Here is a 27768-nt window from a genome sequence, read left to right as displayed (position 1 = left end):
ATGAACTCCAAGTGTCAACTTGTGGAACTGAATGATGGGCACTTCATTCCTGTGCTGGGCTTTGGTACTGCTGTACCTGCAGAGGTAAAAACAGTGATGCCTGGTTTGAAAATTCAGAAGAAATAGAACCAGAATAAATGTAAATCTATATGACTCGCAAAGTCACTCACTTCCTGGTGACACTGGGCTTCCTGGATTCTCTCTTTCCTCGGGCTAGGGCCTGTAACAGAGATTTTCAGAGACAGAGTGTGGTCATTAGCTTCCTGCTAATTACCTTGGAGCCATGTTTTCTTTTGTTTAAATCCGTTTCCTTTTGCTTCACTTCCTGAAAATGAATATTATAGAGGCTTTAAATGTTTGCTTACAGTGTATTTTTCTTTTTGGGAAAAGTGTGTTCAGATAGGCTACCCATTCAAAAAATGGATTATGTGGTTTTTGTCAGTTTTGAATTCTAGACTAGTGTTTTGTAAGAAGAATGGTTCTTCATGTTCTATAGATTTTTAACTCTTCTTGAGTGACTGTTGCTTTTTAATTACAGGATAGGGGTTTGTGGTGTAGAAATCTCAAAATTTAATATGATTGTATTTTTATATTTTTTCTGTTGCTTCATATGCTTTGAAGACATATTTTAAAAGTTATTGCCCACATAGAAGCTGTTATCTAATTATCTTTGTCTGTTGTAACATTTTTTATTATAAGTGATACATGGAAGCAGTTTATGTGCTCATCATTCAGTAAATAGATAAAGAAAATGTACTATGTCACTCCTGGCTGAATATCCAAGGACATCAAGTGAACATATTATGGAAACACTTGCTCATTAGTCTTTATTGTAGCACTATTCACAGTATTTAAGTTATGAATCCAACCTAGGTCTCCAACAACAGAACAAATACAAAATATATGTATACATACATACACACACACACACACACACACACACACACACACACATATATATATATATATATATATATATTCAAGCACAAAGATGACAAAGATTCTGTTGTTTTTAAGAAAATGAATAAAAGTGAAAGTAATTATATAAAGCAAAGAAATCCAGTCTCAAAAGGACAAATATGTTTCCTCTAATTTACAGTTCCTTAGTTTTATATAGACATACAAGATCATGTATGTAGATATGTCTGTCATAAAGTGAAATTGTTAAGTTAATGAAGGGGATTAATGTGGAGGAAATGAAAAGAGGGAAGGGAAGGAGCACAGTGTTGGGTGGGGCATATGCTCAACATTATATGTTGTATAAAAATGTTCTTATGTAACATGATACCATATGCAGTAGATATACACAATAAAATATTTTAAAGCACAGATAAAACATTTCATCTATTCATTGTGAATTATTCATTTATAAAAGAAAATGGTATTCTTTCCTTTGTAGTGACATAGATCCAACTGTTGTATACATTCCTATGATTGCCTGCCAAAGGGAAACAAAGAGTTACTTACTCTGTCTCAGAATAGGACACTATAACAAGTTAACTTGAATAATAAACATCACTAGAGGCTAAGGCTGGAAATGATATGGGATAAACAATGACCAAGAGAATTTATATACCAGGAATGAAAAAGCAGTTGGATAGAAAGAGTAAGTTTTTGTGTCTCCCAGTTTGGAGTAAGACTGTGGTTTGCAATAACTTAACATGTATTTCTCAGTATCTAGATCAGAAGAAAATAAGGAAGGAAAATGTAAGGAAATTATAAGGCATGTCAAATGTGGACTGTCCCTATTTATTCAGGGTACATGGTCACTGAACACGATTAGTATATGAAATTAATACATATTAACTGAAACAGAATTTTGAGAAGATTCTAGTTTTACAGATCAGAAGCATGTTGATGTTCAATGTTTCATACATTCTCATACTCTTTTGCTAGTAAGTTGCAAATCTATCTGCATAAATTATATACAAAAGAAGCAAAAAAGAATACTAGCTGTCAGCTTCCTCAATTGCAAGTTGATTGTAACCAGAGAGGTTTTTATACTTATTTTTTTTGTTGAAGATATTTTACACTTTTATAAAGCCAAAGATATTAGTACAATAATGTTTCTAAGATAAGATATGTGAGTCATTTAACTTTGGTGCTCTGCTTTGAGTTTGACTTATTATCTCATTTTCTTTATATGATTTGGGCTAAGTAGATGTCCCCATGTCTTATTTTTGTGGCTGTTGATGTTTCCCAGAAGTATCACTCTGCAAACAGGCTGGTTTTGAAGCTTTAATCCCCCGGGGTCTTTCCAGTGCTGTTATTACAGACTTTGGTTGCAGAGCTAACTCCATTAACTATTCTTGGTGCAAAAGAAACAACTAGAAATAAAAATGGGACAATAACCTAGCAGAAATGAGGAACTTAGTAATGGAATTTAGACATAATTGATCTGTGTTCAATGTGTTGGACTTAATGCACAATAGTACAAACAATTCTTTGCAATGGAAGTGTAGAACTGGAGAGTTTACTTGCCTGGAATGAAAGCTGCTTTCCAGTAATGTGATTATCCTGACCACGGATGTGTGTCTATGGAAGAGTTCTAGAACTTTGAATTCACTTTTTTGTTCTATAAATTTATTCCTTTTAATTTTGTTTGTTCTCTTTCTTATCTCCTCTTCTCTTCTTTTCTCTCATTGTTCCCCTCCCCCTCTCTGTATGTATGTATGTATGTGTGTACTTGCTATGGTACCATTGTGGAGGACAGAGAACAACAGTCTTAGGTCATTTCTCTTCCACCATTTGGGTCTAGGGTTTGAAAAAGGATCATCAGGACTGTTGATAAATTCTTAATCTGTTGAGTCATCTCAATGGACTAAGATGTTTTTAAGGTGTCCAAAGGACAATGATGAAAAATGACAAGAATTGCTTAAATTTGTGGAGGAAAGTAGAATAAAGGGTAGGAGAAGATTGGGAGCACTTAAGGAATCAAAAGAAGCAAAAGGTGGTGTCTAGAGAAGAAAGCAGGTGTGTCATTGTGTGTTGTAATTTTATTGCTAAAACTAAGAACACTGATTTCATAATATGTGAGTCGCAATTGTACTGCCTTGACAAGCACTGGGGCTTTCATAAACATACTTTGATTTGGAGACAGGACTTGGGGACATGTTAAGTCAAGTGTTTATGTAACAAACTGAAAATGAAGGTCTTTGAATGGAGGCTCTAAACAGTATTCATTTAAACATGAGAACACCCTTTGTGAATTCAGTGATTGGGGAATTTGATGAATTCTGTCTTCTTTTCCTGGAAGAAAGCTCATGGAAGATCTACAGTATAAGAATATGTAAGAATTAAGTTTGTAGGAAGAAACCAAATGAACATTTAAATTACCTCAAACAGCTAGAGAAAGATTTACTTTATGCCAGAGAAGGGATTCTCAGGTTCTGGCTACACTGTGATCATGGCACAGGACCTAGTCACTCAGTGACCAGAGTTCAAGGGAACACAGACATTGTCTTTTAAGTTGCATTTTTGTAGCTAAGGATAGGAAGAGGAAAGGGAGGATCATTAGCGACAGATTAGAGAAGTTAGCCTTTTGTTTTTTTCTTAAATTAGCTGTTTTTCTTGAAACTGCAGGGTCTGTTATCTTTTTGCAATCATCAGTTATATAAGTTATATCAGCTGTTTTTCTTCTGAAATCATCAAATAGCTGACTTCCTGGAACTTTGACACAGTTTTATGGCCTTGGCTTGGGGGTGGGTGGAATTCCCCTACACAGCATTTAATTTTTATGTCAATTGGAGCATATTTTCCAGTGTAAATTTTGTTTACTATTCTTACGATTCCCTGTAGTAAATCCTGGATCCTAGGTGCTAGTTGAGCCCTCCTGTGGCAATGTTCAACCTGTGCTTGGCAAGAACAGATGAGGTTCCCAGATTGCCTCACTCTTGATACCACATCGACAAATGTCACAGTAAACTTACATGTAGTCTTTACCTCAAAAGATGTGGGGGAAAATTAATACCAGAACAGGTCACATTTTGCACCTGCATACATTCTGAGTCATGAATATCTGTCTATAAACCTTTTGTTGCTCTTCAGGTTCCCAAGAGTAAGATTAAGGAGCCCACCAAAATAGCTATAGATGCTGGCTTCCGTCATTTTGATTGTGCTTCTGTTTATAAAACTGAAGATTATGTGGGAGAGGTCATACGAAGCAAGATTGCTGATGGCACTGTGAAGAGAAAAGATATATTTTACACAACAAAGGTACTATTTACATAATGTACCTGTGAATGAACCATGGTATCTGAAGAGACGTTCATAGGATTAGATCAGTAATTGATAGTGAAGAGTACTTACTGGTTTATATTTTACTTGCATGCATTTGCTTGTCCTATACAGTGTTGATTGACAGAGAATGGTTTTCTCATTATTGCTATATTTAGATTCATGAATTTAATTTGATTTGATGCCTCTCATTCTGACATCTAAGTTCATAGGAATATGATGTAACCTGGACTATGGAAGAGAGTCGGTAGCCTTGCTTATCTCCTGGATATCTTTCTAACAGTTCTCATTACTCTGAAAATTTTAGATACTTTTATCAATGAGAGAAAATAAGATTAGATTTGGGATGTTAAGCAAGATGTAATTAATATAGCATTAAATAAAATGTAAATATTTTCCCTACAATTACATATATTAAAAATTACATAGGCAGAGAGTGATAGAGATAGGCACCCAAGATTGACATCTGTCCATATGTGTATACTAAATAAGCACAACAGCACATACATATGCAGATACCACCACCACTAACTATTTCATATTAAGTTGCTTGGGTAAGAGTATTAGACTCTTACTGTGCATTTTAAATTCAGTGAAACATAATATTGATGATGAACATTATTATTGCTTGATTAAAATGTTGAGTATTGAGTAATTTCCAAGATTAATTCATGATAAATGTAAGAGATGTGCATGGCTAAATCAGATTAAAGGACATTTGGGAAGAAGTGGAATATTCCCCATGTGCACATCAATTTCAAATCAGTAGAAAAATGTTTCTGTATGAGGTAAAGTAAATGAACAAATTATCACAATTTATTAATTCAACCTGAATTCCACCCTCTACTATAGGTCTGGTGTGATTGTCTTCGTCCAGAACTAGTGAGGTCTTCCTTGGAGCAGTCACTTAAGAAAATTCAGCTGGATTATGTGGACCTGTATCTCATACATTACCCAGTGGCCCTGAAAGTATGTTGTTTGAATCTCCAGAAATATTTCATTTAGAGTAGTTTATATTTATGATGGTTTAGTACTGCAGCAACTGTAGGTTCTATGCATCTAAAACACAACTCCTGCTAAGGCACAACATTCACAGTAGAGAAGAAGACAGAATGCTTGTAAGATTCAACGGAGTAGAAAATTTTCTGTGAGATGGCATCTTCTAGAGATATCAGAGAAGCTATACTCATGAAGACTCACAAACATGCTGACTAAAGAAGACCTGAGGAAGGACCAGTAGTCATGTTAATAAGGAAGAGGGGAATCACATGAGGCCTAAACACCAGACAACGGACTAGAGGCAATAAGGAATTAGAGCAAGAGAAATAATCTTCTCCAGGGAAGAGATGACAAATTGGTTATCCACCTACTGGAAAGCTCTAAAGAATGATAAAAGTCAGCTATGATACTCCATAATGACCCAGAGATGCAATATTTATGAATACATATAATAGGTATAAAAAAAATAGAATCCTACAACCCAAAAGAATTTCACATAACTCAACATTCAAACTACATGACTATGGTGATATTTTATTTGTATTAAAATGTTATTTGTATGTTAATAAATAAAGTTGCCCGGGGGTCAGAGCTATTAGCAAGCCATAGGAAAGCAGGGCAGTGGTAGCGTACGCTTGTAATTCCAGCACTTGGTAGGCAGAGCTGGGTAAGTCTCTGTGTGTTCAGGGATACAGCCATTATTGGATACACATGCTTTTAATCTTAATACCAATCATGGAAAACCTGGAGGCTTATACAGACAGGCTGTGAGGAGGCGGTCATGTGGTTGGGTTTACAACCAATGAGAAGGCAGGACAGGAACTCTATATAAAGACTTTAACACAGGGGTAGCTCTGGTTCGGAGAGGTAGGACCACCGCAGGAGGAAGGGTAAGGTTTTAGCTCTTAGCTCTGACCTCTTGGCTTTCTTCTTTGCATTGGTTCTGTGTTTATTATTTAATAAGAAGTTTGGATACATCTACACATGACAAATATAATTATATTAAATATGACCCATCTATCTTGTGGAGGTTTAGTTCTCAGCAATCCCTTTCCCTAGAATCATTGCTACTGGTTGGAAAAATGTGTTTGTTGAGAGGTTACTTTAACATTTGTTTCTATTCCAGCCAGGAGAACATGCATACCCAGTAGATGAATATGGAAAACTAATGTTTGACACAGTGGATCTCTGTGCAACCTGGGAAGTGAGTACTGGGATTAAGGAGCACAAGGGAGTGTGCAGGGAGAGAAAAAGTCAGACCACAATTTCATACATGAAAATGGAGTGTGTCTTCTGTGTTGGAGGCTATTTCCAAGGGCTGTTTTGTTTAAGAGCTGGGGTAGCATGTACGACTTTAATGTAATAGAAACAAAAGAGTTATGCAACCACATAAAATACTTTGTGACCATTTTTTCTTGTCTAGGCCATGGAGAGGTGTAAGGAGGCAGGACTGACCAAGTCCATTGGAGTGTCCAACTTTAACCGCAGGCAGCTGGAGACAATCTTGAACAAGCCAGGGCTCAAGTACAAGCCTGTGTGCAATCAGGTGGGCATCCTCAGCCTCTTTTCCTTGTTGTTTGTTCCTTTGTTTCCCTTCTTGCCACTGGTCGATAGGTACTCTTTTAACATTCATCTTAGATGGGGAACAAACAAGCTAACAGCAGAGTATTTATGCATAGCATATTTACAATAGTAGATTGTGTTTCACTCTGTGAAGTCTTAGTGGAAAATACTGGCAGATCCTTTTCTTGTATTTTAGATAGATATGGAAGATCAAGGTAGACTATAGTCATTCATCACACTCCGAAGGAAAGGTGAACTTATACCTGATAGTTAAGAATGAACGATGATTAATGGGGAAAAGCTGTAAGGAACTGTACTTAGATAAGACTGAGAAAGCTTGAGAAAACTTTGTCCAGAAAACAAGGATGCTGTGAAATTAACAGATGATGCTGGTCTGGGTTTCTGTAGGATTCATATACTTTGTTGATTATGAACCAAGACTTAGCTACATTAAGAGTTACAGCAGACTACAATTCTCATCTAGGTTAGAGGGAAGAAGTTTATTATTTGGCGGTATTACTTGGGTTTGTAAAATTAATACTCAGAAACTTTGAACAATACTTCAGCTGACTTTGTTTCTGAGCGTATTTCAATTTCTTCTCCTGGTTTATGGCATCAAATAAAGTGTGAAAGAACTTCCCTGTATCTGTGGCTCCATTCTCTCAGGTATATATAACAACTTGCAGTAGACAAGATAAGGTCACATATAGGAAATGAGAGTGTATGCTATTTATGTTCTTGGCATATAAGAATCAAATCACTGGATATTCAAATATTAAAATAAGAAAAATAATGTGACATTAATAATTTTTATGTAATTTTATGATAACTTTAAAGCACTTAAGAAATTTGAATGGATGGTACAAATCTTCTATATTTCTTCGTCTATGTCCAAAATTGTTGACATTTTGCAAGTCTGCAAATTACAGTAACATATATTTGATTACACATTAATATATGTGTGTAATATGTTGCCAAATCTTTCAAAGTTAGATGCACATATCACTATCAACCTCTAATGATCTCATAAAACTTCTCCTAGGAATGAAGACATATTATTTTATGATTAGATTTATATTATGAGAACTGAGTTTATAATGTTCCTTTCTATATGTTTTCTTTTCTTGTATATGTGCTTAGGTGTACATACAGTGTGTGCAAATATATAAGTGGAGGCCTACGGCTGATGTTAGAAGTCTTTCTCTACAGCTCATTCTTTGAAACATGCTTTCTCATTCAAACCCATTTTGAATAAGGCTAGTCTTGCAGTCTTGCTAACTGAGTTTCTTCTTGGATCATTTGTCTCTGGCCGCAAAATATAGAAATATGGGCAGAGCAGTCTGCCCATCTCAAACAAATGCAGGTTCTTGGAGTCTGAATTCCAGGCCCCTTCCTTGTGTATCAATGGCTTTAACTACGGAGTCATCTCTCCAGCTCTCATGCTGTTGTGAATTATCAGTTCACAGTAAAATTTCCCTGTTCCCCAAATCACCTTAGGTAGTTCTTCTCTCATCAAGGTAAAATTGGTATTCATACATCTTTCCCAAATATTTCCCATGTTTTTATACTTTCATATAGACCACTGTTTTTCCAAATGACATCTAGGAAGAATACTTAAAATACTGGATTGATTCAGATATTTATATTTTAATTAAAGATAGTTTTTCTACCACTGCATGTTTGTATAATGAGGAATTGAGTGTGAATGGCCTATTACACATAATGTTAATTTTTTTCCCAAAGAAACATCCTCCCATGTTCCGATGTTCAATAAAGTATCATGTACTGATACAATGTCCTGCTGTTCATGATGTTCTATTGACAGTGTGGTAATGCTAATAGTCTCAGGCATATCTTTTCTTTTTCAACATTTTTTCCTCCATTGTAAATACTGTGACTTAGGTGCACGATGATTTAGAAGAAGGAATTTATACTTTATGATGAACTGTCACATAGTATTTGTGAATCCATCAAAGATATTTGCCTGAGTCAATTATTTTGCTTCAGTTTGACAATACTAATTCTCCCTTTCAGCTTTATTGTTACTTCTTGCTTTATTGTATATGAAAGAAAATTCATATAGCAAGTTCAGTTCCACTATAGCTATTGGTAAAATGTATACCTTTAGTTATCAATGTTCTGAAAAAGGATTTGCTATATTAACCACAATTGATAATGACATGGAGTTTTTCTTTTTCTATGTCTAATTACCTCCTTTTTGTGTGCACATTCTTATGAAAGTATTGATTTTGAATTACTTCACTTATTTGGATTAACTTTTAGTTTTCAGTTCTTGCTAAAATCTGCCAAATTTGAGGTTTCTACCCAACTGGCTTTTTCAACCTATAGACTTTATAGTTCATGCTTTGTCGTACTATTTAATAGTCAAAACTTAGTAATTCTATTCCCTGCTCTGCATCTAGGCTCTGTCATGATTCTGCCTAGAGAAAATGAGTATTTGCACCTAGGATTTTGTGCAAAGTTTGATTGAATTCAAAATGGTTGTTTTTTAACTGTTCCTAGGAACATAAGACATTATAATTTAAAATATGGAGAATTGAATGGAAATTATGGGTAGTAATGGGAGGTGAGAGTGAATAGGATCAAAGTACAAAATGAAATTATATAAACATGTCTTTATGAAGCCCATCAGTACAATAAATGTATTGATAAAACATATATACCATGGGGCCAGTGAGACAGAAGAGTGAGTAAATCCATTTACTGCCAAGACAGAAAACCTGAGTTTGATCCCTCCAAAAGCATACTGTGGTACATGTACACACATATGTACACACACACACACACACACACACACACACACACACACACACACACAGAGTCTCCTAAATTCTGGAGTTAGAGCTATGAACAAACACAGTATTTTTTGTCAAACATTTAAAAAATTGTATGTGTTCTTTTGAAAATTTATATATGTTCCTTAGTTAAACTGCCCAATTATCCTTTATTGTTCCCTTCTCTACCCACACACAACCCCTTCTACTTCCAAGGAACCTCTATTTTCATACCTTTTTAAAAATGACCCACTGCAATTAATCAAAGTTTCTTGAATAAGAATGAATTGGGGGTTATTTGCTTAAGTCTTGGTGTTGTTATAGTCAATTCACACTTTGTTACACAAGTTGTCCTAATTCAGCTTATTGTATTTTAACACTTTTCTTTAAATCAATGTGAATAATCATGTAATGCAATATATTTATTCATTCCTCTGCAGGTAGAATGTCATCCTTATCTCAACCAAATGAAACTTCTAGATTTCTGCAAGTCAAATGACATTATACTGGTTGCCTATGGTGTCCTGGGAACACAACGATATGTAGGATGGTAATGAGGTTATTAAAAAATAAACATAAAAGCCAGGCAGAGGTGGAGAACACCTTTAATCCCAGCACTGGGGAGGCAGAGCCAGGCAGATCTCTGTGAGTTGAGAGGCCAGCCTGGTCTACAGAGCCAGATCCAGGAAAGGCACCAAAACTACACAGAGAAACCCTGTCTCAAAAAACCAAAAAAAAAAAAAAATTAAACATAAGTTAACAACTGCTATTGACATACCTATAGTCCTGCAGTTCTAAGTTCATACTCTGTGATCTGGAAGCAGAGATAGTTTGCATTTTGGAGAGAATGAAAGATGATATTGGTGTTACCAGTCCAGGAACACACTTGGGAAAACCCATTGTCTATGGCCATCTTCATTTATATTTCAAACACTTTTACATGCTATAGATTGAGGGATTTAGCCCCCTTATATCTCATTCCAGGGTGGACCAGAACTCCCCTGTTCTCTTGGATGAACCAGTTCTTTGTTCCATGGCCAAAAAATACAATCAAACTCCAGCCTTGATTGCCCTGCGCTACCAGTTGCAGCGTGGGATTGTGGCCCTCAACAGCACTTTCAATGAAAAGCGGGTCAAAGAGAACATAAAGGTGATGAATGAGGCTGTGGGCTTCAAAATTGTTCATACTGATTCATTATTTGTACTTCTTTAGAAACTCAGGAGCCTTTATCAGCCTTGTCCTTCTACCTTGCTTTCCCAGGCTTTTGTCTTTTATATACATTTGAAGGGTTTTATCCTGTTCTGTAATAGCATCATCGCTTTTGTTGTAATATAGAACTAGAATTAGGTTGAAGATAGATTTCTTGTCTCAGCATTACATTGGTAATGCACCTAGTAACCTTAAGTGAATGAAATGACCCTTTGTCAGCTGAAATGAGGCACCCAAACTAGATAATCTTAGGTCTGCAAATTATTTGTGTTCTGTTTCATATTTTCCTGCATATACATTTATTTTGACACCCAGGTATTTAACTTCTTTAAATTTAATTTTATGTCAAGTATCTTCAAATCTGGTGGAGAGTAACTTTCTTTTCAAAGAGGAGGTCATTTATTTTCATCATGAACAGTTGTTTGAGTTAAAAGAACAACCCAATTCCATGTATGGGCTCCATATAAAAACATTTATGCAATTAATTGTTCTTTGTAGGGATTCCATATATAAAACATTTGTGCAACTATTTGTTCTATGGTTAGAATTTTTCCTGTCTCATCTGACCTCAGAGAAGTTTTCTCCTCTTGGATGGGTTCTGTCATGTCTGCTCCAAGACATAGTAGAAGACTGTTCACAGTAGAGCCTGCTTCATCTCCATGTAGTTCCTTGGCCTCTCCAGCTCTTGTCTTCATAGTTCTTAATGCTTCTTCCAAGCAACTTTGGCTTTACTTCACTACTTTTCACAATTGCAAATTAGTTTCTGAGTTCTTGGAAAGGGCTTTCATGTATGATTATATTCTAATCTAGATCAGGAATACCATTACTTCTGGCATATTCTACTGGCACAGTGCACTACAACCAGGGAAGTATTGAAAGACCCCCGAAGGTAGTCTTCCCTCTGGAGAGACCCTCGCCCAGAGATCACACCGAGACCACTAGTCAGATGCAAACAGCAAGAGGCTTTATTCAGGAACACGGGTACCCGGGGCGACACAGTCACTCCAGAGGCTCAAGAGACTGGCGCGCCGACGGGCTGGAGTGGAGGGTTTTTATAGGGTCGGGCAGCAGAAGGGCGGGTACAGAAGCAAGAAGCATGGTTTACAGGGTTCTGATTGGACGATTCATATGAGGCCAGGTTCAAACTCAGGACAGTTCGTGGTTTTTCCCCGAGCTCGACACGCCTGCTGACTTGGCTCTTATCTAGGGTACAAGTTGTTTTTCTGACCTTTTAGTTCCCTGTTCTGGGGCCAGGTGGCCGACCGCAGATACCCTGTTTGTTCCTGTGCCCATGTCCTCTAACTGAACTTTCCCCGTACTTTTCAGGCCTTGCTCAAAATGGCGTTAGGCTAAGCAAGTATGCTGGGGCCTTTCATTCCCCCATTTTCTTATCTCAGGGAATGGAATCCTCCATTCATGGGGAAGAATAGGGATGTGGCTCCATTTCCACCTGGTTGAGTCGTTGGTATTGTTGGGTCAATACCAAGGTCTGAACAGTAGAAACGCGTTCCCTGATAAATTGGACAAGTCTGTTTAGGATACAGGGCCCGAGCGTCAGAAGGAGCAATAAAATCAGAAGGGGTCCCATAAGGGTGGAGATGAGGGTGGTGAGCCAGGGGGACCTTCTGAACCATCCTTCAAACCATCCCTGCTGTTTTTCAAAGAGTTTTTGTCATTTGACTTTGAGGGTGCAGTCTTAAACAAAAGAAGGCATCCTTCAGGTCTAGCACAGTGTACCAGACGTGGGTCGGTGGGAGGGTGCTCAGAAGGTTATAGGGGTTGGGCACCGTGGGGTGTATGTCCTCCACCCGCTTATTGACCTCTCTCAAGTCCTGGACCGGCCTGTAGTCCCCTGTCCCCGGTTTCTTAACAGGCAAGAGAGGGGTGTTCCAAGGGGACTGGCAGGGCTTTAGCACCCCTTGGTCCAGGAGCCTTCGAATATGGGGCTTGATCCCCTCATGAGCTTCCCGTGACATTGGGTATTGTCTGATTGAAACGGGAGTCGCGGAGGCCTTTAGTGAGATCACCAGCGGTGGCTGATCGTGTGCCAGCCCCAAGCCCCCAGTCTCTGCCCAGGCCTGAGGAAACTCTCTCAGCCAGTTCTGTAGCTCCTCAGGTGATTTCTCCGGGGGTTCTGGCTCAAACAAATGGTATTCTTCCTCTAAACTGAGGGCAAGGATTTGTAGAGGGTCTCCTTTAGGACCCGTGACCCTCGGTCCCTTCTCATCAAAATAGATTTGTGCCTTCAATTTGGTTAATAGGTCCCATCCTAACAGCGGATGGGGGCATTCAGGTATATGCAGAAAGGAGTGAGTTACTTGCCCTGATGCCAGTTGGACTTTTCTCTCGGCAGTCCAATAATACCTCTTGTTTCCAGTTGCCCCCTGCACCAGTGCAGAATGCCGGCTAAGAGGCACTCCGGCATGGGTTAGGACTGAATGTTCGGCACCAGTATCAACCAGGAAGGTCACGGGCTGCCCCCCGATCTTGAGGGTTATCCTAGGCTCAGGGGGGGGCTCCTGGCCTCGACTCCCCTAGTCTTCCAGACTAAGGAGGTCTACGGTCTTGGGCTTGGGCCGGCGGGGTCCTTGTGGCTTCTTGGGGCACTCTCGGGCCCAGTGTCCCTTCTCCTTGCAGTAAGCACATTGATCTTTATCAAGGGGTGGCCTCCTTCGCTCTCCCGACCTATCTCCCTCTCTCCGCTGTCCCTGAGACACAACGGCGGCCAAAACCTTTTTCATCTCCCTATGCTGTTTCTTGTCCCTTTCCTCTTGTTTCTGCCATCTCCTTTCCTCACGCTCCTCAGGAGTTTCTCTCTTATTGAACACTTTCTCTGCTTCCTTCAATAAGTCTGGCAAACCTAGCGCCTGTAAACCTTCCAGCCACTGCAATTTGGTTCTGATATCTGAGCTAGACTGATAGATAAATGATAGGATGACACCTTATGCTTGCCCTGGGTCTTCTGGATCATACGGAGTGTACATCCTATAAGCCTCCTTCAGCCTCTCTAAAAATGCAGCGGGTGTTTCTTCCTTTCCCTGTATCACATTCCTTACCTGAGCCAAATTGGTAGGCCTTCTGGCGGCTGCTCGGAGACCCGCTAAGAGCAACTGGCGATAGAGACGTAGATGCTCCCTACCTTCAGGTGTATTGAAGTCCCAGTCTGGGCGGGTCAAGGGAAAAGCTGCATCGATGATATTTGGGAGTTGGGTTGGCCTCCCGTCATCGCCCGGAACCTGCTTCCGGGCCTCCAGGAAAACTCTCTGCTTCTCCTCTACTGTTAAGAGGATCTGCAGGAGCTGCTGACAGTCGTCCCAAGTCGGCCTGTGAGTCACTAGGATGGACTCAATTAGGCCGGTCAAGGCAACAGGATCCCTGGAGAAAGGGGGATTATGTTGTTTCCAATTATAGAGGTCTGAGGCTGAAAAGGGCCAGTACTGCAACTGACATTCGGCCCCTCTCTGAGCGGGAAGGCCCTGGACTCATTAGGGGGGTCATCCCGGCGGCCACGGAGGCGGCCGGCAATTGGGGACGGGGCTGCGTCCTCTTCTTCAGCCCCGTGGGTCCTGCGAGTCGAGGTGACTTCCGGATCTGCCACGGGCATGGCCGGGGGCGCCGCCACCGGGGCGGCGGCTGGGGCCGCTTCGGCCGGCTCTCCAGGTGGTCCGGCTTGATATGGTGGTGGGTCCTCCGTCAGGAGATCTATAAGGGGGGTCTGGGGGTCTGGGGGAAGGACTGGAGGCTTAGGAGTCTCCTTGTGAGGGAGCACGGGGTAAAGGGAGGAGTCCGGGTTGGGGGGCGCAGAAGGCCCAGAGACTGGAGGTGGCTGTGGAAGGAAAGGCTTAACCCATGGAAATGGGTTCTCGACCAGTGATCTCCAGATGGCGATATATGGGACCTGGTCGGGATGCCCATAAGGGCTAGGGGCAAAAACCTTGCCCTCCACCTGTGAAATAAGAGAGAGGTTAAAAGATCCCTCTCGCGGCCAGCCGACATTCATCATGACCCATTCGGCCTCGCAGAGGGTGGTCCATTTGTTCTTCCTGATAATGACACCTTCATTGTTTCCTCGGGCCTTAACATCGGACCAGTGGTCCGTGGTTAGGCTCAGTGGGGTGGCGACAGCCTGTCCCATGGTGGTCTCTAAATAAAGAAGGGTTAGACACACAACGAGAAACAAACAGACAAGACAGACCACAGAATTTCGCGCTGCGCGGCTCCGGCGTAAAACCGAAAACAAAAACTCAGATGGGGACGCGGAGTGTTTGAATTCTCCGTCCCCTGCCAGTACCACGTATCCTTCTGATGCGTGGGTGGCCCCAAAAAACCGTGCCCCAGAGGGGACTTCAGATACCCGTGGAACGTCTTCCAGGGTTTCAGTGGGCGAAGTCCGAGCTCGTCAGCTCCTTCAGCCCCCACCGACTCAGACCTGACTTAGGACGCCCGACGAAAACGAAAGACAAGTAAACAGACTGAGACAATACAGACAGACAGTGGCCGGCCAACTTACCTCCTGACAGTGGGTCGGTGGTCCCGAGGCGGGGGTCTCCGATCCCGGACGAGCCCCCAAATGAAAGACCTCCGAAGGTAGTCTTCCCTCTGGAGAGACCCTCGCCCAGAGATCACACCGAGACCACTAGTCAGATGCAAACAGCAAGAGGCTTTATTCAGGAACACGGGTACCTGGGGCGACACAGTCACTCCAGAGGCTCAAGAGACTGGCGCGCCGACGGGCTGGAGTGGAGGGTTTTTATAGGGTCGGGCAGCAGAAGGGCGGGTACAGAAGCAAGAAGCATGGTTTACAGGGTTCTGATTGGACGATTCATATGAGGCCAGGTTCAAACTCAGGACAGTTCGTGGTTTTTCCCCGAGCTCGACACGCCTGCTGACTTGGCTCTTATCTAGGGTACAAGTTGTTTTTCTGACCTTTTAGTTCCCTGTTCTGGGGCCAGGTGGCCGACCGCAGATACCCTGTTTGTTCTTGTGCCCATGTCCTCTAACTGAACTTTCCCCGCACTTTTCAGGCCTTGCTCAAAATGGCGTTAGGCTAAGCAAGTATGCTGGGGCCTTTCAGTATCAAGTATTCTAATTCAAATTGCTATCTATTCACAAAATAGAGTGGACCCTGCAAGACATGTAGTAGATATTCTTATAATCTTCTATAATTTTTATATATTTTATTAAAATATAATTACACTACATTCCTCCTCCGTTTTCCTTTCTCCATCCCCTTTCCAGTTCCCTACCTCTAACTTCTCCCATACCCTTCCATTGTCAAATTGATAGGCCCTATTTCCCAATTATTATTTTTACAAATATCTGTATGTATGTGTTAGTATTCAACATTGTATAAATTAAACATGCTGAGTCCATTTTCGTTAATGATGCTTATATGGCTCCAAGGCTGACCCCTTTGTATTGTGCAACCAATTAAGAGAATGATCCTTGGGAGAGGCTAACTCTTCCTCTGGAATTACTATATGCTTATTGTCAGTCCATTAACTATGCTGTTGTATTCTGGAAATTCATTGGTCTCAGCTTCTTAAGTGAATTTTGAAGCTTTTTCTAAAAAAAGCTCTACTTTTCTAATTTTTGTTATGTATTAACATGAACAGGAATTCCTTCTCTATAGACTTATATTCTTCATGACTTTCTTTTGTGGTTGACTGGCGTTAAGCATTCCTGTGTGGAACACATCCATATTCTTCTCTATTATTTTGAAAATGTCATCCTCTGTTCTTTCCACCTCGTTTTTTTTTTTTGTTCTACCAGAATTACTCGTTTATGATTTCAAGTGTCAGCCAAAGCATACTTTCAATTTGAAAATGGCTAACAAAATTCACCATCCCATGACTGTGCATCTCTCCTCACTCTTGTGGTCAGTTAACATATTTTACCTAATGCGTTAATTATCTAGAAATGAGGTTGGCTTTCCCAAATGACAATGCTTCTCACTTTTGCTCTTACTTAAACACAGCTTGATGATATTTGGTGTCTGTTATTTTACATTTTCATATTTTCTGTGGAGATTTTTTTTAAATTTGCAATAAATGTCTGCATACACCATGCACAGCAGAGTGCAGCTATGCAACCGCTTTTTCATGAGCTAGTGTGGTTCCATTACTGAGGACAGCAGTTCCATTACTGAGGACAGCAGTTCCATTACTGAGGTGTTACCGAGAAGTGAGAGAAAAAAAACGGGAACTTGCCGGGCGGTGGTGGCGCACGCCTTTAATCCCAGCACTTGGGAGGCAGAGGCCGGCGGATCTCTGTGAGTTCGAGGCCAGCCTGGGCTACCAAGTGAGTTCCAGGAAAGGCGCAAAGCTACACAGAGAAACCCTGTCTCGAAAAACCAAAAAACAAACAAACAAAAAAAAAAAACAAAAAAAAAAAAACGGGAACTTGAAACATCTTAAGCAGTTAAGTTTCTTGTGCTTTTTAGGTCCAGGGAGTTTTCTGGAGTTTAGGGTTGAATTTGTTTTTGTGGATGGTTTTATATTTTCTGATGGTGGTTTACTTTGAGGTTGTCAGTTTTAAAGTGGGCTGCCCTTCAGCTGGCAGTGTGGGTGAAGATGACCAGGAACTTCTGAACTTAGTTCTGCCTTTTACAACCTAAGTGGTGGGATTATAGACGTGTGTCATCACACCTGGCTTGCTTTGGTTATTTATGGATTTTTCCTGAAATAAAAGGTTTGGGATCCACTTGCTAACTTCCAACCAGAGTATTTAAGTCTGCCTTTGATATCACATCTGTTCATTATTTTGGAGACTATGGGTTTTTGAAAGTACTGTGATGTCCAACCCATGATCATTTTATTGGAATTTTCTGTTATGTAGATAATATTTTACATACTACACAAACTTTCATAATTTTTATAATAAATAATCTGATTCTGTTCTGTCTCATTTATACATAGAAACCACTTAATTTTGTGATTTTTCTTGATATCCTTTTTTTGTTTTAATAACTTTCAAATATTCAGGTGATTTTTGCATCCATGTCTGTCAGTTAAATGAGTAAGTGGTTGCATAATCTATATTCTTATATTATTATTTTGTCATTCTTTCTTGGTATTTATTTTCAGATCAAGACCAGTGATTTGTTTTAATGTTAATAATTATAGATGATCCTGTTAAATAAACTGCCCAAACTGTATTAAAGATGACCTCCTGGAAGCCAGCTTTTTTTTTATTAAGAAATTTTCTACTCACCCTACATGCCACCCATAGATCCTCCCTCCTCCTTCCTCCCACCCTCCAGTCTTCCTTCCCAAGCCACCCCTGATCCCCATATCCTCCAAATCAAGGTCACCCCTGATTCCCACATCCTCCAAATCAAGGTCTCCCATGGGGAGTCGGCAGAGCCTGGCACACCAAGCTGAGGCAGGTCCAAGCCCCTCCTCGCCGCACCAAGGTTGCACAAGGCACCACAGGCACCATGCTTCCAAAAGCCTGCCCATGTACCAGGAATGGATCCCAATCTCCCTGCCCGGGTATCCCCCAAACAGTTTGAGCTAAACAGCTGTTTCTGATATCCAGAGGGCTTAGTCTAGTCCCATGGGGGCTCCACAGCCATTAGTCCACAGTTCATGGGTCTCCACCAGTGTGGCCGGTCATCTCTGCACGTCTTCCCATCATGGTCTTGACATCCACCATCCGGGGAATCCCTCTTCTCTCCAATCAATTGGATTCCTGGAGCTCAGCCCGGCGCCCGGCTGTGGATCCCTGTATCCACCTCCATCAGTCACTGGATAAAGGCTCTATGATGACAGTTAGGGTATTCACTAGACTGGTCACCAGAGTAGACCAGTCCTGGAATCCTTTGGATCATTGCCAGTAGTCCAAGGTGGGGTCATCCTTGTGGATCCCTGAGAGCTTCCCCAGAACCCTGCCTTTTCCTATTCCCATGATGTCTTCATTTCTCATGGTATCTTTTTCCTTGCTCTTTCACTTTGTCCTTGTTCTAGGTCGACCCTCCCATTTCTTTATGTTCTCATTCCCCATTCGTTGCCCTCCATTACCCCACCACTCCCAGTTTGCTCATGTAGATCTCATCTATTTCTCCTTCCCTGGGCTATCTATGTGTCTCTCTTAGGGTCCCTCCTTGTTAGCTAGCTTCTCTGGAGCTGTGGGTTGTAGTCTGGTTATACTTTGCCTTACATCTAGTATCCACTTACAAGTGAGTACATACTATCTTTGTCCTTTTGAATCTGGGTTACCTCACTCAGGATGATATTTTCTTGTCCCATCCATTTGCCTGCAAATTTCATGATATCATGTTTTTTCCTGCTGTTGTACTCCATTGTGTATATGTGCCACATTTTCTTTATCCATTCTTCAGTTGAGGAGCATCTAGGTTGTTTCCAGGTTCTTGGCACAGCAGAGCACTTCCTGAATATAACACCAGTAGCCCAGACCCCAGGGTGGGGTAATCCTTGTGGATTCCTCAGAACTTCCCAGCAACCTGCCTCTTCCCACTCCCATGATATCTTCATCTATCATGGTATGTCTTCATCTGTAATGGTATCTCCTTCCCTGCTCTCCCACTCCATCCCTGTTCCAGTTCACCCCTCTCATTTACCCATATTCTCACCCCCCATTCCTTGTCTTTCACCAACCCCCACTCCCAGCCTGCTCATGCAGATTCCATCCACTTCTACTTTACTGGACTATCCGTGTGTCCCCCCAGGGTCCTTCCCTGTCAGCTAGCCTCTACAAAGCCGTGGGCTGCAGTCTGGCCATCCCTTCCCCTACATCTAGTATCCACTTACAAGTGAGTACATATCATGCTTGTCCCTCTGAATCTGGGTTACCTCACTCAGGATGATATTTTCTAGTTCCATCCATTTGCCTGCAAATTTCATGATATCATTGTTTTTTACTGCTGTATAGTACTCCATTGTGTATATGTGCCACATTTTCTTAATCCATTCTTCAGTTGAAGGGCATCTAGGTTGTTTCCAGGTTCTTGCTATTACAAATAATGCTGATATGAACATAGTTGAGGAAGTGTCCTTGTGGTAAGATTGAGCATTCCTTGAGTATATATACCAGGAGTGGTATAGTTGGATCTTGAGGAAGACTTATTCCCAATTTTCTGAGAAACCGCCATACTGATTTCCAGAGTGGCTGTACAAGTTTGCATTCCCACCAACAGTGTAGGAGTGTTCCCCTTGATCCACATCCTCTCCAACATAAGCTGTCTTCTGTGTTTTTGATCTTAGCCATTCTAACAGATGTAAGATGGTATCTCAGAGTTGTTTTGATTTGCATTTGCCTGATGACTAAGGATGTTGAGAAGTTCCTTAAATGTCCATCAGCCATTTGAGATTCTGCTGTTGAGAATTCTCTGTTAAGTTCTGTAGCCCATTTTTCAAACGGATTGTTCAGTATTTTGAAGTCTGGCTTTTTGAGTTCTTTATATATTTTGGAGATCAGCCCTCTGTCAGATGTGGGGTTGGTGAAGATCTTTTCCCATTCTGTAGGCTGTTGTTTTGTCTTATTGACAATGTCCTTTGCTCTACAAAAGCTTCTCAGTTTCAGGAGGTCTCATTTATTATTTGTTGTTCTCAGTGTCTGTGCTACTGGTGCTATATTTAGGAAGTGTTCTCCTGAGCCAATGCATTCAAGACTACTCCCTACTTTCTCTCCTATCAAGTTCAATGTAACTGGATTTATGTTCAGGTCTTTGATCCACTTGGACTTGAGTTTTGTGCATGGGGACAGATATGGATCTATTTGCAATCTTCTGCAATTTAACATCCAGTTATGCCAGCACCATTTGTTGAAGATGCTTTCTTTTTTCCATTGTACAATTTTGGCTTCTTTATCGAAAATCATATGTTCATAGTTGTGCAGATTAATGTCAGGGTCTTCAATTCCATTGGTCCACATTTGGGTTTTTATGTCAATACTAATCTGTTTTTATTACTGTAGCTCTACAGTAGAGCTTGAAGTCAGGGATGGTGATGCCTCCAGAGGTTGTTTTATTGTACAGGATTCTTTTAGCTATCCTGGGTCTATCCTGGGTTTTGTGTTTTCCATATGAAGTTGAGTATTGTTCTTTCCAGGTCTGGGAAGAATTGTGTTGGGATTTTTATGAGGATTGCATTGAATCTGTAGATTGCTTTTGGTAAGGTTGCTATTTTTACTATGTTAATTCTACCTATCCATGAGCATGGAAGATCTTTCCATTTTCTGATATCTTCTTCAATTTCTTTCTTCAGAGACTTAAAGTTTTTATCATACAGGTCTTTTACTTGCTTAGAGTTGCCCCAATATATTTTATATTATTTGTGGGAAGCCAGTTCTTAATCATTTATAAAACAACATTATTATTAGTAGAATGTCCATTTAAGTTATGTTTAAAACAACATGTTTATATTTGATTGCTTTCCTTTCAGATGTGGAAATAAAACTATATAAATGTTTTCTAAATTGTGTTTCACATTCAGAAAATTGCACTCCAAATTTAGATTTAAGCAATGATGTTCTCTTCTTTGAATCACATTAGATTTCTTTCCTTCTCACATTCCATTCAAATTTCTCTTGCCTGTGTTATGGATGGATTCAGTATGCAGATGGATTTGAATGATATTGTCCCTGATATTCATTTTTCACTTGAGTGTTTTGCTGAATATCTTTGTATTTTGTAAGATCTGAGATTGTTCAACATTTTTGTCATCACATTTCAGTCTGTTGTATTTACAATGTGCCAGTTGGCAAACATGCAGTCTAAATTTCTAAAAATGGTTCTTATCTGTCTAGTAGGTTTTTGAATTCCAGTTGAGTTCAGAGGATATGAAAGTCCTTGATGGACTGAATAGAAATTTGCGATACATGAATGCATCAATGTAAGTAACTTTGGTGACATACTTTATTCCATTTATTTTCAGGGGGAATGCTTTTAAAGTTATTTCAATAAATATAAAGAAGGCAGAGGCAATTGGAGCCCAGAATTCAGAAAAAGAACTTCTGGAATTCTTTCTAGTCTATTCAGAGTTCTGACGTTATTCAAAGCAGCAGTGTAAGCAGACCCAGAGTCACCTTAATGTGTTGTACCTGAAAGTCGGTACTGTTTCAAGGAGTATGCAGGTCAGCCTGAATCACTGCTGAATCTCCATCTTCCCTGTGGTGATAAAAATCCGTATGCCCTGTAGATATGCACTGTAGACATTTCAAGGAGCCCATTGAATCATTTCCAATATCAATATCATGCCATCATGTCATTTTCTCCAGCACTTGCTTAAGTCCAGATCCTACTAAATGTATTGTATATCATGACCTTTATGTGGAATTGTTCACTGTATTCAGGAAATTAAATGATTTTTTAATAGTGGAAAACCTTTACTTTTTTTCTGATGTGCTTTTGTTTAGGAACTCAGTGTTCTAGTTTGAGAACTGCTGTCTTGATGTGTGTAATAGTACAGTGGGTTTGATTTTCTGAAATGTAAAGAGGTCAATGTAGAGAACTTAAAGAGAAATGTAGAAATTATAGAGAAAACATTTAAGGCCCAAGGAAATGCTCAAAGATGGCTTAGTCAGTAAAGCACTTCCTTGAAAGTGTGAAGACCTGAGTTTGACATCAGAAACCATGATTAAAATCTGAGAGCAGTAATGTGCTCTTTTAATTCAAGTGATCTGGAGAAAAAAACCAAAAAATCCCTGGGGTTTGCAAGCCAGCCATCCTATGCTAACTAGTGAGTATAAGGTCAATGAGAGATTCTGCCTCAAAAGAGGTGAATGCATTCTTGAGGATTACATCTAAGGGTTTCCTATGTCCCCTACATTCATGTGCATACTTGTATACACACATGTGCATCTATAATCACAAATGAAGCTGCACACACATATACATGGACACACACATATACATTAAAAAACATGAAAAAGTATATAGAAACATTTCCATTGCTGTAGAGAATTTATAGCTCCAAGATGCCATATTTTTCTTTTTATATATAAGGCTAGAGAATTAGAGTTTGAGACAAGATACATTACAAATGAAGGAAAGTAAGGAAAATGTATTCTCACTCCTTATGGGAAAATTACTTCAAAATGAAAAATATGATATTGTGTGAAAATTACAAACATAATGCAAAATTGCATGTAATAAAAATTTCTAGATACAATTTAATATTAATAATATCCTGAAAATGAATAAAGTAGTACATATTACATAGAGAGAGAACTATTATTCATATTATTATCTTCAATGAGTACTCTTTTAACTCTTTATGACTTGTGTGCCTATTTTGTTATGGTAATCTATGGTTAACTTCTTGGATATGAGATTTTTGTCTTGGACAAAATATATATATATATATATATATATATATATATATATATATATATATAGCTATTATTGCATCTAATTTTCCTATATCATAATTATTTTGAAAAATTTTAATTAGGAATGTTTGATCATATGGTATTACAATGACAATGGACTTTATATTTTTATTTAATTAAAAAAAGTTATTCTCATTTGTTTTCCTGTTATTGAAAATAGAGTCTTGCTGTGGGATGTTCTGTATGGCAAATGTGTTGCTCTGATTGGTTAGTAAATAAAACACTAATTGGCCAGTAGTCAGACAGGAAGAAGCATAGGCAGGACAAGGAGGAGAAAAATTCTGGGAAGTGGAAGGCTGAGTCAGAGACACTGCCAGTCGCCACCATGACTAGCAGCATGTGAAGATGCCGGTAAGCCATGAGCCACGTGGCAATGTATAGATTTATAGAAATGGATTAATTTAAGATACAAGAACAGTTAGCAAGAAGCCTGCCATGGCCATACAGTTTGTAAGCAATATAAGTCTCTGTGTGTTTACTTGGTTGGGTCTGAGCGGCTGTGGGACTGGCAGGTGATAGAGATTTGTCCTGACTGTGGGCCAGGCAGGAAAACTCAAGCTACAGAGTCTTTTCTCATACACTATATCCTGGTTATAGTTTCCCCTCCCTCTGCTAACTGTTCTTATATCTTAAATTAACCCATTTCTATTAATCTATAAGTTGCCACATGGCTCATGGCTTACTGGTACCTTACATCTTGTTTGCCGTGGTGGCGGCTGGCAGGTCTCTCCCTCTGCCTTCCTGTTCCCTCAATTCTCCTCTCTGTTAGTCCTGCCTATACTTCCTGTCTGGCTACTGGCCAATCAGTGTTTTATTTATACAGAGCGATATCCACAGCAATGATGCCTACAGGATCTCCTTGAGAGTTTTTAGCATAAATGGCTAGGTACCTTCTTACTTAAAAATACCCTCTTTCTTATTTGTTATCTAAATTTTTTAAACATATGCATTTTGACTACATGTATAACTGTGCACCACATGCATTCCTAGAGCCATATAAACAAGAGGAAGGCAAGAATTCCTGGAACTGGAGTTACAGGTGGTTGTGAGCTACCATGTAGGTGTTGTGAATAGAACCTAGGTCCTTTGGAAGAGCAGCCAGTGGTTTCAATGACTGAATCATCTCTCCAGCCCTTCTTTACTTTTGTTGATAGATACATGTTTGAACATTTGATTCTTCATTTTTTATATGTTGAGTACTAGGGAAAGCAGGATAAATCTGAATCATTCATCTGTTATTTTCTTTACAAGTAAAAAGTAATGGTTTTGAAAGTAAGAAAAGAAGATTATGTGCCTTAAGAAAAGAAAATTTTATACTTCCACTCTAAAATCAGCTTCATAGAAATAATTCCTTGTAGAAACAGAATGATCAAATGCATTACATATTTTCTTTGTCTCTGCAGGTTTGCTGGCCACCCTAATTATCCATTTTCTGATGAGTACTAACATGTGCGGATGTCTGTCAGAAGGTTTACTGGCAGGAGACTGCTCAGGGGTTAATGTCTTATCTTATAACTTCTACTCTATAGCAATTCAGAATCTCCTGGAGCTACATTTCAGCTAAGACAGAAAAAATTAAAAATAAAAAATTGTCTCATTCTGAAACCAAATAAAAGACATTCTCTAACAATTTTCAGGGTCATTGTATTACTTTAAAGCTTTATTTTCCTATGATTCATGATGTCCCTAAATTAAGTTGCCTACAGGTCTGTGTACAGTGTGTGGTAGATGAAAACGGTCATTTTATAGACAGCTCTTCTATGAGAATAGGTAGTGTTTTCATCCTTTGAGGAGTAACAGTTAACAGGTATTTATTAATCTATGCTTCTCTAGCTCCCAGATAGAAAATGTATGTCATGTGGCTAGAAAGGGGAGACATAATTGAGAAGGGTGAACAATAAATCCAGAGCTACATGAAGCATTATGGGTATAGAAATTCCAAGGCTTACAGAATGGGATTTATTACATGAGGGTTGTCAGAGTGGGGTGAGAAATGGATCAGCCTACAATGTTCATGAGATTCCAATTACAAACAAAACATTCCTGGAGATAATTTTTTTCACTATAAAATTAAAATTTGTTATAGATTTAATTATCTTATTTATTTATTTTCATTTTGCATGCATCTGTGTTTTGCCTGCATGTATGCCTGAGTGGGGGTGTTGCATTCTCTGGAACTGAGTTGCAGACGCCTGTGACCTGTCATATGGGTGCTGAGAATTGAAGCTGGTTCCTCTGGAGGAGCAGCCAGTGCTCTTAACCACTGAGTCATCTCTCCAGCCCCTGTAGATTTAATTACTATTATAATAATAATAAGTGTTTAGAAACCCATTTAGAAAACTATTTACTTCTTTTTTTTGGTGGGTAGGTGGCAATTTTACTTCTAGATGAGCATGAAAATGACAATAATTTTCAGAGCCCAATATCCAGGATACTCTTTTCAGAATGCTGTGGGTACCTAACACACATTCATGCACATCCTTAAACACGGATGCACATATGTACACATAATTTGAAAAAAGATAGAACCAGGAATTAACATGTCAAACCAGTACTCATCAAGAAAGACAAACATGATCCCTGCTTGACCAGAGGCCATGCCATCTGCCAAAACTCCAGGGAGACTGAATGCTCAGGGATCCCACTCACTCTCTCAACTCCCCCACTCCAATTCTCCCACCCCTCCTCACCACTGTGTCTCAAGTCCCGAGTGTAGAGACCTTGGCTTAACCAGAAGCCACCACAGCCATTAGAAGTCTAGTCCTCAACTTGAGTAGAGACTCTCTGTAAACTACAGGCCACTCTGGCCAGAAGAGCAGAGAGGGAACAGGAAACTGTTGTGAGATATTTGATTGCACTGTGAAATCTGTGTTAATAAAGATCAGCCTTGAATCAGGGGGCAGATTCAGCAACTGGTTGACAGGAATCAGCTATGAAAGGTATGGAGGAGCCAGGAAAACAGATAGAGAGACTCACAGCAAAGAGTAGGGAGGAACTTGGAGTTTCGTGGTCTTTTTGGTTAGGGATGGCTGGACAAACACTCTCTTGCTGGGTCTCTGACCAAAAAGAAAGGTCAGCTGGTTGTTCTTCTGCCTCTCTGAGCTAACAGGTTTTCATCCCAACATCTGACTCCCAGGTTTTTATTGGTAAATACAATGATAGAGACTTAGTTAAAAGCTATATTTGGCAGCAGCAGCAGAGCCAGGGAGAAGGGTTGCCTGAAAATCCCACCAGGTTGTGGTCTGAGTAGTGGGGTGCTCAGTGCAGGGACATTGGGGCCCCAAATAGTAGTTAACATATCAGTAGATTCAGGTTCAGTCATTAAGCCCACTGAAAAACAACAGAAACCAGGGAACAAAACACTCATCAAACAAAGACAAACTCAGAATTCGGCACCTAGGCCTATAATCACTCCAAACCCAGATGCCAGTGTAAGAATACAGTCAACAACAGCCAGAGCAATAAGTCATCACCAGAGCCCAGCTCTCCTATTACAGCAAGCCCTGAATATTCCAAGACAGCTGAAGCACAAGTAAATGACCTTAATACCAACTTTATGGAGATAATAGAGGTCCTTAAAAAGGAAATAAGTAAGTCCCTTAAGAATCCAAGGGAAAGACATACAAAAAAAGAGGAAATAAATAAATCCCGGGGGCAGGGGGAAACAAGCAAACAGTTGAAGGAAATAAATAAAACTGTTCAAGACCTATAAATGGAAATAGAAACAAAAAAGAAAACATACACTGAAGGAATAGTGGAAATGAAAAATCTAAGTAAGTGACCAGGAACTATAGAATCAAGCATCACCAACAGAATACAAGAGGAGAAGGAGAGAATCTCAGGTGTTGAAGATGTGATAGAAGAAATAGGTACATCAATCAAAGAAAATATTGAAATTCAAAAATTTCTAAAATCTAAAATCCACAAAACATTCTGGAAATCTGGAGCATTACAAAAAGACCAAAACTAACAATAATAAGAATAGATGAAGGAGAAGAATCCCAGCTCAAAAACCCAGAAAATATTTTCAACAAAATCACAGAAGAAAATTTTCCTAACCTTAAGAAGGACATGCCTATAAAAGTACAAGAACCTTATAGAATACCAAATTGATTGGAACAGAAAAGAAAGTTCCCTTGCCACATAATAATCAAAACATTAAACATACAGAACAAATAAATAATATGTAAAACCTTCAAGGGGAAAAGGCCAAGGAACATATAAAGGCAAACCTAATATAATTGCACATGATTTCTCAATGGAGATTCTAAAAACTAGAAGGGAGCCGGGCAGTGGTGGTGCACGCCTTTAATCCCAGCACTTGGGAGGCAGAGCCAGGTGGATCTCTGTGAGTTCGAGGCCGGCCTGGGCTACCAAGTGAGTCCCAGGAAAGGCGCAAAGCTACACAGAGAAACCCTGTCTTGAAAGAAAAAAAAAATAAAAAATAAAAAATAAAAACTAGAAGGGCCTGAACAGATGTCTTGCAGACTGTTAGAGACCACAGATGCCAGCCCAGACTACTATATCCAGAAAAACTCTCAATCACCACAGAAGAAGAAAACAAGGTATTCCATAATAAAATAAACCTGAACACTGTCTGTCTACAAGTCTAGC

The 27768-nt window shown here is 39.7% G+C and overlaps 1 protein-coding gene across 2 annotated transcripts; it reads left to right on the top strand.

Annotated features, from left to right (window-relative positions):
• Window positions 1-24600, top strand: LOC128103434 (aldo-keto reductase family 1 member C21-like). Of its 2 annotated transcripts, XM_052727832.1 has the most exons (9): window positions 1-84; window positions 4048-4215; window positions 5089-5205; window positions 6362-6439; window positions 6659-6781; window positions 10034-10143; window positions 10578-10743; window positions 21574-21656; window positions 24558-24600. In XM_052727832.1, exons 1-9 carry the CDS (start codon window positions 1-3, stop codon window positions 24598-24600), a joined length of 972 nt encoding a protein of 323 aa, XP_052583792.1. The 2 variants fall into 2 exon arrangements, with proteins under 2 accessions (XP_052583792.1, XP_052583793.1); XM_052727833.1 differs by lacking the exon at window positions 6362-6439.
• The last annotated feature ends 3168 nt before the right edge of the window (window positions 24601-27768 follow it).

The sequence above is a fragment of the Peromyscus californicus genome, unplaced genomic scaffold (genome assembly GCF_007827085.1).
Source record: "Peromyscus californicus insignis strain IS unplaced genomic scaffold, ASM782708v3 Scaffold_8__1_contigs__length_139910024, whole genome shotgun sequence".
In the NCBI taxonomy this organism is placed as follows: Eukaryota; Metazoa; Chordata; class Mammalia; order Rodentia; family Cricetidae; genus Peromyscus; species Peromyscus californicus.
Note: the sequence above shows the minus strand (reverse complement) of the source record. Positions and strands in the feature narration are given on the sequence as shown.